We start from the raw sequence: 20256 nt of genomic DNA, 5'->3' as shown, positions 1-20256 counted from the left end.
AAATCGGAAAGGTAGTGACCATTTAATTGATTGTTAATGTGAGATGATATTTTTTTCAGATTTATGTTTTCTTACATTTTTAGTGTATAAACAACTAGTAAACTATACTTGCAACCTGTCTACCCTAAGAGATCAAAGTTGGATGAATCCATGTGAAATTGCAAATGGCGGCAGTCATAAACAAGAAAAAGATTGCATGAAACTAAAGGTTTTAACGCATTATCTGTTGTTATTTTCACTGTCACTGTCCCTTTAACTGTCGGATTATTACATCACTTTCGTCAAAACTTATTGACTTTACTTTGTTGTTGATGAAGTTTTCGTAAAATTTATATAAATGAACTGGTCATTTTAATATTGCCATTTCCATTTACGGCATGATTTGCTGTTGACAGTGTTGAGTTAGGCCTATCCATCGTGATTGGCTTATCTTGACTTTTTTGTTCAGAATTGAGAAAGTTGCTTAAACAGTTAGAATATTTAAATAATCATAGGGAATACACTGCTGGTTGACTATTTCAGCTCATCATTTGCAGTATTGGTTTTGATTTAAAATTATGGCTCCCAAAATTATGAGTCAGATTTCCTTTAAGGGAGTCATCAAGTTTAAATTGAATTATGTTTAAGTTGTTAACAAGTTCAATTTTTTTCTCAACACTCAAATTAAATTTCAGTTGCAACAAAAATTCCCAGCCAAATGCACTTTGGACAATGGAGAAGTGTGTTCATGTTTCCAAGATACGGCCAGCGTGGGACCATTCTATACTGATACCAGAGAAGTGGCTCTGCTATATATGCCGAACCACAGAGAGTGTTTGGGTTAGAAATTTTATTGCACAGCTGTTACAACTAACTGTTTGATTTTATTTTTTTGTCTGCATACACATAAGTACCCCAAAACACTTACAGAGGTAAATCAATCTTTTGCTAAACCCAATAAGCAAAGAATGACATGGAAGATTTTTATAGCCATGCAAAATCATTGTCGGATAACCCTGGTACTCTAATACGCTCTGCACGTCATCATGTTTTGTGAAACAATTAACTGTCAAAATAGTTTACCCTGCAAGATCTAGATTTTGATGTTTCATCAAACTTTTCTCTGATACTTCATTTAAGGAATCAAATGCATGATTGATGTCATAATGTATGAAGGTTATTAGGTTGGTTGAAATGAAAGCCTCCAGCCAAACTGCTTTCATATCCCCCATAATGACATCAAACATGCAATTCATAACTTATTTTACACCAATCAGGTCAGTATTTATTTCCAGGTATATAAAAAATACTTGATTTCATTTAAAATACTTGATTTCATTTATGAAAACCTTACAGTAATTCTTTCTTACCCATTCTGTTAATTATCAATATCTATATTAAATAATACGCGATGATTTGCGATCCCAACATAACATATTATGTTGCATTCATCCGAAAAATTTAGCAATTGCCGAAAGAATGTTCATTTGGAATGGAGGTTGAGGTGTCAATATAGCTCATTCAGTAGCACTTCTGAGTACTGACTGTGACGCATGAAGTATGATTGCCATAAGAAAAATGTTGTCTTCACATAATATTTGGTGAGAATATAAACTAAGGTATTCTTTTAAAGGAACTGCAAGAAAAATAGACATAATGCAAGTGACTTGATTGTTAGAACAATTAAGTGCCAAGACAGAGCACATGGTTTAAAAAGAGGTTTGTATGAACCATAAATGCTTTAGTGATTAAACATAATTATATGCATGCGTTAAGGTTACGAAACTTTGAAACTAAATGCACTAATACATTATTGGTATTTAGTATAAGAATTCTAAAAGAAACTGAACCAAACTTTCTTAGAATCAAGCTTTGATTACCAAAGTGAGTGATTGAAATGATGACATTCAACTTATGGACAAAACAGCAATTGTTTGTATTTTTCATAAAAATCACATTTCTGTAAATCTTCTTGCCATACATCACCTGTTTTAAAATATATCTACACCAAGCAAAAACAACATACTAAAATAAAAATTAAAAGAAAAGATTTTGACAATTTATGTGGTATGAGTAAATGTAACCAATATAACTATTAAGATGTTTGATGTACAATGTCTACATATTTTTTTTAATTGCCCTTGCATCATAGGTTTGAGTTACATCAGAAACACAATATTTTGGCAATTCCATTTACATAGATTGTTATAATTGTCAGTCAATTATCCAAAGGTACTTTTGTAGTGTTAACAGAATGTGTACGGTACCGCGGATGCTGATGATGAAACACTTTGTACACAGTTGTCTTTGAAAAGTCCAGTGTACAAATATGTATGAATGCATTGATTAATTAAAATAAAACATTTTTAAAACACAGATATCCTGAAGTATACTTCTACAATGTAGATTTGTACATGTTTGCTGGTTGTAATGGGTAATTGCATAACTACATGTACATGTATCTAAAGGAATGGTGTTATATATACTGATTCTTTTACAGGCATGTCTTAGCTGCCCAAATGTGGCGTGTGGGCGGTTTAATGAGAAACATGCCCTCCAGCATTACCAGGAAAGTCATGTAAGTACATGTACCTGCGTATAATCATAATACACAAGGTGTGGCGACAAGCCACATGTTGTGATTGAGCTAATTAGGTGCTGTATGAGGTGTTGTTACCTGCATTCAGAAACTGTTAACAGACTCCCATAATTTGTGAAACATGGTAACCATTAATTGAGAAATGTGGCGGCCAATATAGATTATAATGTCTTTTTGTATGAATTTAGATGTGGAGTGGTAGAGACATTTACCTTTAAGCAAGATTGATTTGTACATTAAGTCATAATTCTGTTTTAACTATATATAAAGTATTTAGATATTTTTCTGAAGGGCCTATGTTATACTTCACCATGCTTTGACTTTCTGAACATCCTCTGAGGATTGAGACTGTTAGATATGCCGGAAATCTAAAGCCTCACGAAGAAAGATATTGTTCGGTTTGTTTTATTGTAGATATTGAAGATGAATTCATTTTATATGTATATGTTGATGTTGTAGTGATCTTAGAATGAAAAGTTTAAAACCTTGTTACTACATGCATCCTTCTGAACTCATTTCTACAATTAGTGAAATCAAATGTCTCAATAATTAATCTTTCAGTGTATGTTAAAGATGCTCTGATAATTAGAAATACCTTATTAACTTTTGAGAGGTAAATGTTTTATTCAACCTCCAGTTATTATAATTTCAAATTGCTATACTTTTGTATAATAGACTGTTATACAACATTTGTATATAGGTTTACCATTGTACCAGTATATACACATTGACCAAAATATATGAAAACCAGTATAAAAACCTGTATGTATTGATTTGTTGACAGTGTACATTGCAGTGTGTATATACGATGTGATAAATTACGTCATATATGCTATGTCTGAAGGCAGCATTTAGCTTAAAATGAACACTTAAATCAAAGATAACTTTTCTTTTACACCACCATTTAAAATGAAACAAGGGGCAGTCTATGCCGCTTAAAGAGCCCCGCATTTGTTTTATTACTGAAGTTTGATAAAGTCATTAGTTTCATCAAACACTTCGACAAACCTGTTTCCAAAATCATGTTTTGGCAGTGCTCCGTCAGACGGCCTTATTGTGAAAAGGTTTGTCGAAGTGTTTAAAGAAATTAAACTCGCAATCAAACTCTGGTAAAAGGCCGAAGGCAGGGCTCCGTAAGCGGCATAGACTGCGCTTTGTTTCATTTAAAATGGTGAAGATATAGTGAAGTTATCTTTGTTTAAAGTCATTTTTCAAATCAAAATATTGCCTTCCGACGTAGCATTTATGACGCAATTTATCACCTGGTATACACACACTGCATTGTACACGTCTAAAGAAAATGTCTGTTCTGTTTATATAATTGTCTAAAATTATATCTATGTGCCGTTTTATGCTGTGAATTAAGTTGTGTGATACTTCTTCATTTGGAATTAAATTTTGTGTTTTAAAGATCATTCAAACTAGGTATGTTCATATTGTACCCTTCGTTTACTGGAACCACCTCAATTTCTATCATTTTTCTTTCAGCATCCAATTAGCATTGAAGTTAATGAAAAATATGTGTATTGGTAAGATCTTTGTTATCCCTTTATATATGGTACAAGAGATAGAATCGTTTAATAGACATCTTTAAAAACTTCAAAATTAAACCTTAATTTCATGCAAGCATTTTTTTAATAAAAAACATTTAACATTTATAATCATTCTGTGAAATAGTACGGTAGCAGTAGTCTTGTTTACCTTAATGTTTAGCAATAATATCTTGTTATATTATTGTTTTGCATTAAATCTTATTTGTTGCAGCTATGTGTGTGATGACTATGTTATGAATGACAATGCTGCTGGAGACATCAAACTCCTGCGGACTGCACTCAGTGCCATTGCAACACAGAAGTTCACACACATTGACATGCGTGGAAAACGCTTGCTCCGATCTTACTCACACTCTGGTGTTGTGCAGAGGTGAGATGTCCTTAAGTTCTTGCCTTAAACAAGGTTTTCATGAAACTTATCATTTTGATAGTAATAACTGTTTTTAAAAATCATATTGAACAAGAATAGCATTGCCTCATTGGCCTGATAAAGAAACAATACATATATAATTTATTAAATTCTTTTGGATTCAATACAGATATTTTTTAATGGACTTGGAAGTTTGAACAGTTTGAAGGAATTAATGTTTTTTTCAAGAGCTTTTTTAAATCCTTTAAAAAAGCACCATCTTATTTGCAGGGACACAGCAGATGAGACAGACAAGTTGGCCACTGCGGACTGGCACTTCAGGTATAAATTGGATCTGTTTAGACTGTAGCCTGTTTATTATGTGGCTTGTCTTTCCTAAAAGCAAGGCTATAGTATTTCAGGCAATGAAGCAGTCTTCATAATGTTGTCAGCAACTTAATTCCAACATTTTATCACCTGCAAAGCACATTAATCATAGTCAGTAGATGACTTGAAGTCAAGTCAGGTCATATCAATATTTGTTTATTGTCGGATATTGTGTAACATATAAACATAAGCTATGTATAGCTTTTTACAGAGAGTTTCATGTAAAAAATAACATCATATAAAATATGATATCAGGACTCGCCTTAAATAAGTAAGCGTGTTCTTAGTTTGTAGACAAGAGCAATATCATTCCACCAATTATAAATGAAAGCAATATAACATATTCAACAGGTCATTAGATATAATGTGAAGAAGTATTGAAAAATAAAATAAACAAATTTTATTGGAAACACTTACTTAGAGTAATTTTTAACAACTATCTCTTTCGGCATGGAACACTTTGACACATCATGTTGTTGTGAAGTAAAAAATGCAATTTATTTTAAAGACTTATCTGCCCAGTTTGCTATGCTTTATCTTATTGTGTGTTTTTTTTTCATAATTTTATGTTATGAAACTACGAGGATCATTTAATTGTACAAATAATCTTATGTCTCATCATGTAAGTTAAATTAAGGTTTCTCAATACACATTAAAGAACAGTTTCAATGTCAGAAACCTTTCGTTTTAAGCCATCATTGGATGAGATATACCTAATTTGGAGATTCATATGCACATATATATCAAATAAAGAAACAATTAGTTGTAATCGGTAAATGTTAGGAATAAACTGCAAAACATTAAATGACGAGGAATTTGGCTCCATATATAATGTCAATTTTATGTTTTGAACATTTCTATTTTTGCCCATGAGTTTCTCAATCTTAAAATCAGATTTTGTACAAGGTTTCAAGAGGTATTCAGGTTACCTAATACTAATTTTATGTTGAGTTTCTTATATGTTTCTTATAAAGTTTGTATCATGCAAACTTTGTTTTCAGTTTTCTATGACCCAAAACATTTTCAAAGTGCTCCATGTTCCATACCCTAAGTTTCCTTAGCATCGTATACTAGAATACTAATGGTCACACACACACAGCCTGCGTCTTAAATGATCTGAAATATGTGATTGTTTGAAAACTAAAATCAACATTGGATAACAATATTGATATTTTAAAATACAAAGCCTGTCCACGAACTTAAAGACCAGCCCTCATATATTACTGTAATGACACTGAATGATGTGCACATTGAACCGAGATCATAACAAAGATTAAAATGGCAAGTTTTGTAGGATATTCACAGATTAGTCAAACACATGCGGTTCAGAACTAATAAGATGTTTTAAAGTGCTCATATAAGTTAAGACAAAGTATAACTAAGCTCATTTATAGGTATGCAAAACGATAAAATATTATACAACCAGGTAAAATTAAGATGCCGTCGCTAATCATACGGTATCTTAAACATAATCAAGACAAGGACAGTAAAAAATTAAAATGAGAACAACAATGCACTAAACACACAATTAGGAATTGATTTAAAAAATAATATCACCTTGATAGATCGTAGATGAACTGATTAGCAACAGCTTCTTAGGGTACATAAAATAGTAGTTATAGTAAGAAATAGAAATTAATTACTTTAATAAAACAAGCTCTTTCTATTATTATATAGCAATGAGGCAAAACATATACATGTATCTAGCTAAGCTCTAATCTAGACAGACGAAACAAATATCTAATGCAGGTAGCATACAGATAATACAAAAAGTACAGATTTATGATATATAATAAAGCATACAAATGGGATGTACATTAAAGCAAGCAACAACAAACATCAAACTATGAACAAGAGGAACAGCACCTCTCTCTATCCCATGAGTTGATTAGATTTTTTAAATGCTGATAATTAACTTCTTCGCACATGGGGGGAGTGATTTCCAAAGTTTTGGGGCACTGGAACAGAATGAGTTGCTGCCTTAACAAGTTGGTAATATTCTTGTTTCTATAATTTAAAAGATGGTGTATTATACTAACAATATTATATAAATACGTAGGTTCTTGTTGATGTATTATTGAGTGTGTTTTTAATCCTGTGCTTCTTAGCCTTCTAAGTTTGAGTGCGTGTAGCTTTGACCTTAAAATAGGGGTGTCATAATCTTAGGAATAGTCCATTTGTTTTGGGTTCAAAAGGTCACTTTCATTGTGACCTTTAAATTTAAAAAAAATGAGCGCTCCTGACTGGCAACACTTTCTATTTGCGGAACTCTAGTATCCTTATGCAACTTGACAACAAACACTGCTAACAAAAATAATTGCAATTAATGTTTCTGTGACTTTGTGCTCTGGCAGTAAATTTGTCTTGTTTTGAAATTAAAGTTTCTGTGACCTTGTTCTCTGGCAGTAAATTTGTCTTGTTTTGAAATTAATGTTTCTGTGACTTTGTGCTCTGGCAGTAAATTTGTCTTGTTTTGTAATTTTCAGACAGCGATTGTTGGCCCATGTATTTAGTGCCTGGAGAAACTTCATCAGACATCAGAAATTGCGGCGGAAGCCCAGCCCTGGTCAGGAGGCAACAGAGTCGAGGGTCATGGTTATGAGAAGAACCATTATTCCAGGGGTGACCGGGCTACGTAACCTGGGAAATACATGCTACATGAACTCAGTGCTACAGGTCCTCAGGTATACATAACTGTGACATTTCTTGTTTTATTCCTGTTGTGCCCCCATATCATTTTTGTATCATTTGAAGGTTTTATTTGTAAATATTATACTTAAAATCATATTACAATCACACTGCTCTAACATTGAAAGGTTGCTGAATCATTTCCAAATTCATTTGGAATAAACTTGAACAAAATAATGAAATATTTTTATAAAAATAGTTTGTCAGATGAATACCTTAAAGTTCAATTCACAGAAATTTATATCCTGACTAAAGATGAAAATATGACACTAAGATGCATGCTACTTTAACTAATGACTGAAATTTTAATTAAGAAGGCCCTTGGACCTTGCAGACCAAAACAAGAAGTAAAAAAATCATTTTGCTTTGAATAATGAATCTTTTATAATAAATGCTTTAAACGTTCTGTATATCTGGTAGTCAATTTCATAGCAAAGTACTTGCTCAAAAAATGGAAACCATTTTTATCAGTATTATTATAAAAATGAAAAAGAATACATTGGTATACTTAAATATAACCATTTCATGCATAGCCACATATTATAAGCATTTTCTTGTTTTAGTCACATTGAGGCATTCAGAGACTATTTCCTGAAGATGAACTACAGTTTTGATGCGAGTCCGGACGGTTCACCGCACGTGAAGCATGTGCCACCTGCAAGCACTAAGTCCTCTCCTTCCGGGCACTACACTCGCCAGTCCACCATTGATTGTTTCCAGGTATTACCAGTTATTGTTTCCAGGTATTACCAGTTATTGTTTCCAGGTATTACCAGTTATTGTTTCCAGGTATTACCAGTTATTGAAAACAAAATACATGCATAATGTACATTTTCTGCACTTCATCCTTTAGTTAAATCTTATTGACAGTTAAACATATTTAAATAGCTAGTTTTAAAAGTGCACTAAAATGTTTAAAAATTTAAAAACATTACTGGTTTTCGTCTCAGTGTAGTAACTTGAGCATCATAATCAATGTTTAGATGAATTTGTGCAATGTTGTAAACTAGTATTCAATAATTCCTAGCACCTGATGTCATCTACACCTTCTGTTAAGAAGAGGCAGTCTGGGGGACTGAACGGGGGATCAACAGTCTCCACTCCTGTCAAATCACATCTCATATGTAATGTGGAGTCACAGAGCAACAAGGGGACCAATGTGTAGGGCATAATTTTCTATATTTGATTAATTCGTAGGCATGTCTGTATTTCTCAATTACATTTGAGGAAGTTTGTTTAATACTGCCTATATTATGTAATAGCTTGAACGAGTAGCTGCCAATGCTATTAAAATCAAGAAAGGCATTTACTCGGTGAAAAAAAAATCAACACTGATAATAATAAGTATTGTTTAAACTTTAATCAATTTCTTATATAGTTTAATGTTATATAGTTTAATGTTATATAGTTTAATGTTATATAAATATTTATAAACAAGTAAATGTAAAATTTAGTAATATTTCTTTTCATTAATTATCCATCTCATTTGATTTTGCCCATACTTTGACTGATTACTAAACATTGATACATGACTCTCCTTGTCTGTATTTAGGTCCCTCTGTGGGGAGCTACACGGGCTGTTCCGGGTTCTGTGGTCGGGCAAGTGGGCCCAGGTCAGCCCTCACGCCTTCCTGCGGGCTGTATGGCAGGCCATTCCAATGTTCAAAGGATATGCTCAACATGATGCTCAAGAATTCTTATGGTACATGTTATACAGTATATGGCACCTATTATACAGTGTATAATACCTATCATATAGTATATGGCCCCTATAATACAGTATAGGTCCAAATATTGTGCAATGGTAATAGTTGTTTGTGTGCAGCTGTTTCTTTAAAATAAAATATTGATTTTAAAACTGCATCTTGAATTTTTGAAATTGTTTGGGTAAAAAATCATGTTAAGTTATGGAATTTTGACACTTGTGTATTCTACATACCTTTTACATAGTTTTATAGTTTATACCATTTTACCTGGATGGTCATTTCTCAACACCCATGGATGTAGTGTAGATGCCTCGTTGTGTTTATTTCCCACCAGTGAGTTGCTGGACAAGGTACAGCAGGAGCTGGACTCCCTCTCCCCAGCCCCCAAACTGCCTCCGACCCCTGGACAGCGAGACACGCACTTCCTCTCACTACTCTTCCAGGGACAACTTGTATCCAGGGTACGGATCATTATCATAGTAACTTATTGTAGAACACAAGAATTAAATTCTAATCTAATTAAGAAATATTACACACCACTGAGGGTCATATGACATTATAAAGACCGGCCAGTCAGCCAGCAAAGGTGTATATGGACCGAGGCATTAGCCGAGGACCATTCACCTTCGGGGGCTGACTGACCGGTCCTTATAATGCCATATGGCCCGAAGTGGTGTGTTATATTTCTTATATTATACCGAACACTTTTCATTACAAGACAATATTTTTAAAGCGATTAAAATATGTTTTATTTAACAAACCTGATAATGTTTACTTGCAACAAATTTTCGCCGTTGTGAAAATAGCAAGCCGCACTAACCAATCATATGACATCAGCGGTCTGGACCGGCCAAAAATATAATATGGACCGCTGACGTCATAAAACTGGATTTTCATCAAAAAACAGTGATCGAGATTATATATATAAAGAAGGGATAAATTTATGTGAGGTATAATATTATCTTTATATTATTCTCTTAAAAACTTCTTGCTTTCTGTAGAAAAATAACACTTCAATAAGAAAAACCAGGCTTAGAACAAGAGTTCACATTTAGATACAGCTTTTTTTATCTTTAATACCACTTGTTTAAACAGGTTTTATGAATTTTTATATTTCAATTATTTATTCTGTCAATGATTGAAAGGGCTAGACCAATTGTATTTGGTTTTAGACCTTTTTTATTATATTCCCAGTTACAGATCAATTTCAGTAAACAAATTGTTGCTACTTAATTTATACAAAGCATGTATTGAGAGTAACAACAAGAGAGAACTCAACTTCTAATTCAGGTGATCTGCCAGTCATGTGGAAATGAATCTGAGACGTTTGAACCATACATGGACCTGTCACTCGAATTCCCGGACCGATACCAAATAACGAAGCAGAATGCACGAGTGGCGGAGGATATCTGTCACATCACAGGTACAACAGTGGATCACAGGTTGTTGTCTTTAGTGATCATGCAAAACCATTGGCTATAACTCAAAAGACATTCGCAGACAGTTTATTACAAATATTCCCTCCGACAATGTGTGTATGTATTATATGATAAGCTAGTCCTGTCACACTGTCTTAAGCAATTTTGAAGTTGTACCCCTTTGCCAACTGAGATTTGTTCTTAAAGGGTCTTCTTTCCATGCTACTTGGATGATTTTATTTCTTCAAAAAAGGAGCAGTATTATTACACGCTAAGTCTTGGTTCATATGTAAGCTGCAAAATATAGCTCTAATACTGTGCCTTTTATGTAAATGTTTACATTATAATACTATTAAATCAGTGTATAATGTTGGAAGTAGTTCAAATACATAAAAAAATGGTGTGCTTTATTAAACAATCTGTATGGCGTGTTTTGCATGATTTCAGAGATGCTGGCAAAGTTCACAGAGGTTGAACATCTGGAGGGCAACATCTATGCATGTGAAAAATGTAACAAGAGTAAGTGAGATCATATCTGTAATAGTCACTGGAGCCATCTTAATCAAGTGCTACCACACAATATTGTAAGATCAAGAATCTCGGTTTGATACTATGGTAGTGTTACTAATTTAATTGAAAGATTTACTAATGTATTTGAATAATCTTTGTCTTGCTTCTTCAATCTTATCATCTGTATCAGAATAATTTTATGTTTAAAATTATTTATCATTACGACTCAGCGATGCTGATTTGAAAAAGTAACTGTAGGATTGATAAGATGGTACCAGTGTTTCCAACTCATCAATTTGTAAGTTTGATCACATCAGAGATCATATTGGATAAAACTAAATGGCCTTATATAAGAGCAAATGATTCAAAGCATGTTATCATTGTTTTTATATGATGTGCAATCTTTATTAAGAGACTATAATCATGTAAAATGCATAATTATCACATTTGAATTTCAGACCGAAGGAAGTCTTCCACAAAACTATACTCAGAGGCCACTAAACAACTTCTGATCAACAAACTGCCCCCAGTTTTACGCCTCCACCTTAAACGCTTCAGGTATTACATGTGTATATATATATACAAAATAAGGGAAGCTCTAGTCATGATAAAACTTCCAACATATTCAATGTATATTGGTTTTACTTTTGACATTTCTTAATTTTTTAGCTTAACTAGAATAAGGAAGGCTTGACAACACGTCAGCGTATAATTAATGTTTAAGGGCAAGTTGGCATTTTAGCTATTATCTCCAATACCCTTCCTTCAATTCATTTTATATTTCACACATTTGTTCAGGAACCTCGCAAAAATAAGTTACATAATTCCATATCATCCTAATTCATTCATTTATGGCCTCTGATTGACCTCTGAACTTTAATAGATAATAAAGTTTAATTAAGGGCACATTGTTTCTACTCATAACAAGTTAGGATTTTCACTAATAGCTCCTTCACCCTTCATTCAATTCACTTCATACTTCACACAGTTGTTAAGGACCATCACATGATTAGGTTACATAACTCCATATCATCTTAAATTCAAATTATGGCCCCTGATGGACTTCGGAATTGAGGTTAAAGTTTTAGGTCACATTGTGTCTGCTATTGGAGTAATAGAGCAAGTTTGGGAATTTCACTAATAACACCTATACCCTGTATTCAATTGATTCCATACTTCACACATTGTAGAGGGTCATCATACAATTAGGTTAGATAACTCCATGTTATCCTAAATAAAAGTCTGGTTAAAAGTTTTAGGGCAACTTAGGGTTTTAACTCAAATCTCATTCAATAGGTTATAGTTCACACAGTTGATCAGGGCCATCTGGAGCATAACTTGAAAACAACTGGATTCAATTTAATTGCACATCGTCAATGGTAAACACAATGAGAGGAAGTGCAGTTTACAAGAATCATAACTCTATTTCAGCAAATAACAGAGTTACAGAGAATGGGTATTGCCCATTGTTAATTTTCCTTGAACTTGAAATTTAACTTGAAAACTACTGGATGGAATTGCAGTATATGAGAACCATAACTCTATTTCTGCTAATTACAGAGTTATTGCCTTTTATTACTTTTTTTGTCTGGAGCATAACTAGAAATCAACTGGATGAAATTTAATTAAACTTCATTCAATGGTAAAGCAAAATGAGAAAAAGTGCAGTTTATGAGAACCATAGCTCTATTTTAGCTAATCACAGAGTAATTGCCCTTTGTTACCTTTTCTTATCCAGAGCATTACTTCAGAACTACTGGATAGAATTCAATAAAACTTATTACAATTATAGAACATAATGAGTGATAGTGCAGCATGCAATAACCATAACTCTATTTTAGCTTATTACAGAATTATTGCCCTTGGTTACTTTTTCTTGTCTGGAGCATAACTTGAAAACTACTAGAAGCAATTTGATTAAACATCAACCTGATACTTTGGTAAAGCTCAATGATAGGAAGTGAAGTATACAAGAGCCATAACTCTATTTATCTAACTGCAGAGTTACTGCCCCTTGTTACTTTCCTTTGACATCTCTTGTTACATTTACTGTTGATCAAAAGTGAAACATTTTTTTTTCACTTTGAGCAGTGTCTTAATTTCTGCTTACAAAGAAGCTATAAACTATAGCAAAATAAATGATAATTTCATTAATTTAAGATTTGACATAAATGTTTAAACTTTAACGCCTTGTTAACCAGGTGGTCAGGGCGTACCCATCGTGAGAAGATCAGCACCCATGTGGCTACTGACGAGAAGCTGGACCTGGGCCCATTCTGTTCGGGGAGCGCAACAGGGTCAAAGGAGGGGGCTGATGAGATGACCACTGCTCACTACCAGCTTTTTGGGGTCATAATCCATCATGGCAAGGGCTTTGGCTCTGGCCATTACACGGCCTACACTTGGAACAAGGAAGCAAGTAAGGATTAAGTGCATTTCTGCTGTACTTCATTGTATCAGGACAATATAAGCCATCTCTAAGTTGTTTAATGTTGATATACTGCTGCAAGTGATCTACATATTTACAAATTTTTATCTCATGTTTGTTTATTGTTTTATTGTTAAGTAGATTAGAGATTAATGACATGTTCACATTGCAGGGTCTTGGGTGAACTGTAATGACTCTAGGATGATCCTGTCCAGTTTGGAGGAGGTGCTCACTGCCCAGGCCTACATATTGTTCTACCATACTGTTGGGTCAGATGCCCCATCCATTTACCCCACCACGCCTATCAGCAGGGCTTCCTCAATGCACAGTCTCAAGTCAGAAGCTACTGACATCCTTTCTGACTCGGAAGAAGTCCCTGTTTCAGTGACTGCCTCTGACTGTTTATTATCAATGCCAATCATGGACTATTGTCAGAGCCAGTCTTCTGGAGGAACTGAGAAGTATTCCCTTAAAGTGGATGGGACTCAAACTATGACTGATTCCTCTTCTGTTGACACATCTGTTTCTTCAGCCTCAGATTCCTCACTGCATATAGTGAATGGAGAAATCCCTTTTATGTTTAATGATTCTCCGGGTGTTTCACACAAAAATGAGACTGTTTCGACAATAAGAAATATCAGCAGTCCATTAAAAATGAAAACATCTGGGTCCTCTAAAACAAGAAGTGGTAGAAATTCGAGTCTGACAAGGGGTAAAAGGCGTATCTCTGATAGTCAGTCCGACGGCAACGAGCCTTCAAATCCAAAGAAGGCCCGCAAGCTTTCATTTGGAGCTTCAGTGTTTTATACCTCACCAAAGAGAGATGGCTCAGGTAGAAAGTTGCGTAGATCTTTAAGATTGATAAAGCTGAACCAGGGATTTGCCAAATTAGATGATATTCTTGCAGAGAAAAGTTCAAATGAGGAAGAATCTGAAAAACACATTAAAAGAAGAAAATCAACATTTTGGTGATGTTCGCTGATTATGTTAAGCTTGGATGCTTATAGATTAAGTGCTTTGACAGTGTTTTATCATGTCTGTGATTACAATTACAATTCAAAAACTTGTAAATAACATTACTAAGAGTTTATGTTAGTAAGATGTTACTTGTAGAACCACAAGATTATACATGCAACTGGGTCAGTATTCCAGTATTCATGATCTGTAAATCTGATTATATGTTACTTTGTAGATACAAGTCAAAATTAAATAGGAAACAAATATTTTCATGGAAGTTTTTATATGGTGGGATTTCCATTAAAACCTCAAGGATCAACAGATGGTACAGATTGTGTCTCTAAGATAAAGACATACTCTCTTCATGCATGGATATTATTTATGTATTAAACTCACCGGTTAGATTAAATGCTCAGGAATCATTATCATTTAACATTTCATTTCATTATGTATTTCAGAGTTATATTTATAAATTTCAACATTCTGTTCAATGTGCATGTACATTCAGAAAGTATGTGAAGGAGTATATGGTAACTTGCATAATTATAATAGGGAATGCATACAAGTAGATGATTTAAACAAATTATCAATTTTGTGCTCTCACCATTTTCTGTAACAATATAGGATGTCAGTGTCATAAAGTCATGAAAAACTAATTAATGAGCAGTTTCTTTGCATGATAGCTGTATAGTGTACACTCTTCACTTTTGTAAACGAAATGACTATTCGAGGGTTGTCCAGAATGTTCATTCACACAGCTGTACAGAAACTTAACAATTTCCTGTTTGATTCAGATTTAAATGCTATGTTGAATTATTCCTCTTTATAAAAAAACAAACATATTAAGTTTTATTTAACATTGATTGTTGCTGTAGCGTTAACGCCCTTAAGCATACTTAGGAGTTAAAAGGAATATGTTTGTTTCCGGTTTCATGCCCCCCAAAAAACAGGGTTGGTAGGTCTGAAAACAAGTTTTTAATTTTAATGTTGTTGTCGTTTTTAATTATTAGGCAAAATGTTTATTGACATTTTTCTGTTACCAAAAAACTACAAATTATATGCTTACCAACACCCATACAATCAGTAATAGCAACATTGGAAATGTTAAAAGTAAAAAAAAATCATTTTGAACAAATGATACAAATATTTCTCAATGCCATAAAAAGGTTTACAGTAAGGTCAAGGCAAATAAATAGGGTTGTCTGGGAAAACATGTAATGTAAGAAATCAGCAAAGACATATGAAAATTAACTCCAGTCATTTTATTAAATTGTGTATGAATGAAGACATGTGTTAAAGTATTTACCTTTGGAGTGGGTCATTATTGTAATTGAAAAAAAATAAATAAAGTAACACAGAAATAGAACTGACAAGAATGAAAGGGAAAATGAAGCAGTTTATAACATACAATGCAAAATTATGTCATCATGCGTCACATTTCAGATCAAAGTGGTATACAATGGCATATAGGTGTCGTTCAAGATTCAGCATTTCATCATTGCCGTAATGAATGGAATTAATCCAAAAAAAATTGTAGCTTTTAATAACAACAAAAAGGAAAATACATTACTTATCATGGACTTTTTGGGCAACCTTTTTTTCGATAAATGAAATCATAGATACCATACATATATCTCCCCACACACACTGGCTCTCACACATGTCATGCAGGCATTGCACACTGGCTCTCACACATGTCATGCAGGCATTGCGGACTAAAACAACCATCTAGTTTCTTGCATTCTTTTAAATCAGTGTGATGATGCTATGTGTACCAGATGTTGTATTTATCATCAAACCTCTGATGAATGAAAGCGATTTCTTGTTGTTTTATATACCTTTATCAATGCAAATGGAAAGAAACTATTGTACATACATGTTTAATTCATTATTTAGATATATCTGCATTGAAAGAAAGTTATTCTTTTAGGTATGTTATTTTTTTAGCGAGTGATAGGTCCACCTATGGTATAGGTATAAATAAATTCATGTTTTTATTTTAATGTATTCATTATTTTTGTATTAAATATTCATTAATTTGGATTAAATGTTTTCATTATTTTTGTATTAAATATTCATTAATTTGGATTAAATAAATTCTTTATTTTTGGATTAAATGGTTTTGCACATCAACTTATGAAGCCTACTGGTGCCATAGCAAACTATATCTAATGTTCTATGCAAACTTTACCTTCACCATTGAGACATCATTTTCTGTTTTGTTTTAAGAACTAACTCCCATGCCATATCCAAAATGTTTAGTGTTACTAAAATATTTTAATTTCATTTTACACAGGGTACTCAAGTCAAATTAATTGTAATAAAAACATGAAACATTGACTTAATAATGCTTCTTTTTTAAACTAGTGTATTTTTCAACAGACAAGAAGTTATTGTCAAAGCACAGTTGTCAATTACAGCAATCTCATCATCGTAGTTTGTTAATACCATTATTGGAGACTGTCAAGGAATGGAGTGATGTAACCCAACTTGGCAAGACAGCCAATTTTTAGCCAAAGGCCAGAAGAGCTTGTGCGATGGTAATGTGTACGTAGCATGTGCATCCGTGTGTCTGTACTAGATAAACAATTGCTTGTGAACATGATTCAGTCTTCAGTTTTGATTGTATCTCGATGAAACTTGTACAGTATTTAGGTATCCATTAGAGCTCAGTTCCTTTTGAAAACCAGCCAGATCTGCCCATGCATGCCTAGATTATGGGCCTTGAAAGTATAAAAAATCAGTGGATCTGTAAACAATAGCTTGTGAACATGATCCAGTCGTCAGTTTTGATTGTATCTCGATGAAACTTGTACAGTATTTAGATATCCATTAGAGCTCGGTTCCTTTCTAAAACCAGCCAGATCTGCCCATGCATGCCTAGATTATCATAAAAGTATAAAAAATCAGTGCTTCTGTAAACAATTGCTTGTGAACACGATGCAGTCTTCAGTTTTGATTGTATCTCGATGAAACTTGTACAGTATTTAGATATCCATTAGAGCTCGGTTCCTTTCGAAGACCAGCCAGATACGCCCATGCATGCCTGGATTATGGGCCCTGAAAGTATAAAAAAAATGCTATTGTGTAAACAATTGCTTGTGAACACGATGCAGTCTTCAGTTTTGATTGTATCTCGATGAAACTTGTACAGTATTTAGATATCCATTGAAGCTCGGTGATCTGCCCAGCCAGATCTGCCCATGCATGCCTAGATTATGGGTCTTGAAAGTATAGAAAAATACTATTCTGTAAACAATTGCTTGTGAACACGATACAGTCTTCAGTTTTGATTGTATCTCGATGAAACTTGTGCAGTATTTAGATATCCATTGAAGCTCGGTGATCTGCCCAGCCAGATCTGCCCATGCATGCCTAGATTATAGGTCTTGAAAGTATATAAAAATGCTATTTTTAGCTAAGTCTATTTTTAGCCAAGTCTACATGAGCGAAGTCTATATTTGCTTGTCAAATGTTTGTTCAAATTATGCCCCTTGGGTCAAAACTGGCACTGCCCCAGGGGTCACAAGTTTCCTTGAGACTTATTTAAAAAATATTTTCAAAATCTTCTTGTTTTAAACCACAAGACTGATACCTTTTATATTTGTTGTGGAGCACCATATGAGCAAAACATTTGAAATTATGCCCCTTGGGCAAAAGCTGGCCCCACCCCTTTTGACTTACTTTTCAATTTTGAAAGCTATAGCAATGAATTTTTTACCATGTGTACAGTTTTGCAAACGAGCATCAATGTTGTCCTAGGATGTCCTTAACTTTGATCTTTTGACCAACTTATTTTATTTTTAAAGCTACAGTAATGAAATTTTGACCATGAGTACAGTTTTGAAAGCAAATATTTTTTTAGCCTCAGATTACCTTTACTTGGCACATATTTAAATAGTTCATGCAACTAATCTGCTTACAACACTTTCTGTCCTCAGATGTTGAACGTGCAGCGTTTTCAGCTAACCCAAACACAAAACATTTGCTTCCTATTACTCATACGTACATGCTCTGGATTGAAAATGACCATAAGAGCCATGCCAGTAGAGCATAGGCCCTCTTGGGCCTCTTGTTTCAATTGGTTCAGCACGCATTGGCTTTTGAATAAGACAATATTAGCGACTCATCAATCTCCTGAAAGTGATGGTGGGAATGGTCTAGTGATATAGGTGTCTGGAACTCTCAAAGAGCTTGAGGGCTCGATCCCTACTAGGGGTACATTTTCATGGCCCTTCAAAATGAACACCAGTACTGGTTTCTATCAAGGAAATGAGTGATAGAGTGATTCTATAAGTGATTTGCTTCTTTTACAATCATGTGTCAAGAGTATAAACGAAACTGATCTCCTGTAGGGAAAACATAATTTCATTGAAGAATATTGTTGCTTTGTAATTTTGGCCACATTGTGTGTGCACTGCATACATCATAATTATGTTTTCGACAGATTAGCAGGGTCAGTGTAACACATTTTGGCCAAATGTCCTAATAGCCATTTTGTGTCCTCCACATAAACCATCAAACCCTTGAAGGATTTCAAAGTAACTGAGCGCAAATGACTAATGTTCACCACACCAAGAATATGTGATCCTACCATATACATGCACCGTCAAGGTCAAGGCCAGACTAGGGTCATACGTGAAATGACGTTATTTTGTTTGCAACTACTTATATATAACTCCAAAACCTCGTGAAGATTGTCAAAACAATGTTATGTATATTGAATGAATTTGCAGAACACAAACTTGTATATTTTCCAAAGTTATCAATTATAATTCAATCTTATTTATTTTAACCATTGCATGTCAGTACAAAGTCTATGAAATCTCTATCAATGTGTGCTTCCCTTTCTTCTTTATAATACGAGAGCTTACTGTTTAGCATTTCCAACAATAGCATAAGAAAAAGAACAGCTCTTATTCATACAATGAGGATAACAAATTATTTGAATATTTCAATTCTAACAAATTCGTTCTTATCCGTTATTCATTAAAAGATAGCTCTCATCTCGTTAATGTGGTCTTTAATTCAATTTTTGAGAGAATCAATAACCCTAAAAAATAAATTAAAGACAGCTTTGAACAGCTTAATTAATTATTCAATTAATGCTCAAGTAAGTAAACTGAATTGTTTGAAGAGCTCTTCAAACAAGTTGATTTTATTTAAATTGCAGAGCACGGAAAGACTTTAATTCTGTTATTAAGATGTATTGGAAGGTTGGAGTTAATGTAATTTTGGCGTTTAATAAACGTATTTTTAATAGGTGTAATCTTGTCGAAATGTACGGAATGCCGTTAGGGCCATCGCCTATGAGTGTGTTGATCTAAAACGCGATACTCGATAGTACGATGAAAACGCGAAATCTCGCAACTACGATGGTGAAAACGCGACAGTACGATAACGAAAACGCGATGATACGACAGTACGATGAACTATCGTGTTTTCACCATCGTACTTTCGCGTTTTTACCATCGTTTACAAAACGCGATAGTACGATGATGAAAACGCGATAGTGCGATGATAATAACACGACAGTACGATGATGAAAACGTTATAGTACGATGATGAAAACGCGACAGTACGATGATGAAAACGCGAAATCATGATATCACGATGGTGGAAACGGGAAAGTACGACGGTGAAAACACGATGATATTTTATTTCATTATCATCATCGTACTG

General features: G+C 33.7%; 1 protein-coding gene across 1 annotated transcript; it reads left to right on the top strand.

The window, feature by feature from the left end:
- Positions 1–126: 126 nt before the first annotated feature.
- Positions 127–16914, top strand: LOC128232385 (ubiquitin carboxyl-terminal hydrolase 44-like). The gene is made up of 16 exons (XM_052945900.1): positions 127–208; positions 675–819; positions 2480–2557; positions 4067–4107; positions 4343–4501; positions 4772–4822; positions 7354–7551; positions 8119–8275; positions 8583–8716; positions 9108–9257; positions 9596–9722; positions 10552–10684; positions 11127–11198; positions 11648–11747; positions 13391–13608; positions 13790–16914. Exons 2-16 carry the CDS (start codon positions 712–714, stop codon positions 14587–14589), a joined length of 2526 nt encoding a protein of 841 aa, XP_052801860.1. The 5' UTR covers positions 127–208; positions 675–711; the 3' UTR covers positions 14590–16914.
- Positions 16915–20256: the final 3342 nt, after the last annotated feature.

This window comes from Mya arenaria, chromosome 4 (assembly GCF_026914265.1).
Source record: "Mya arenaria isolate MELC-2E11 chromosome 4, ASM2691426v1".
NCBI classification, from domain to species: Eukaryota; Metazoa; Mollusca; class Bivalvia; order Myida; family Myidae; genus Mya; species Mya arenaria.
This window is presented reverse-complemented; position numbering and strand designations above follow the sequence as displayed.

What these genes read in the sequence shown, in the direction of transcription:
- LOC128232385 (XM_052945900.1), top strand. Translation starts at nt 712, where the DNA reads ATGGAGAAGTGTGTTCATGTTTCCAAGATACGGCCAGCGTGGGACCAT. An exon ending in ATGTGAAAAATGTAACAAGA is followed by an intron (nt 11,199 to 11,647) that starts GTAAGTGAGATC and finishes TTTGAATTTCAG; the next exon opens with ACCGAAGGAAGTCTTCCACA. An exon ending in CACTTGGAACAAGGAAGCAA is followed by an intron (nt 13,609 to 13,789) that starts GTAAGGATTAAG and finishes TTCACATTGCAG; the next exon opens with GGTCTTGGGTGAACTGTAAT.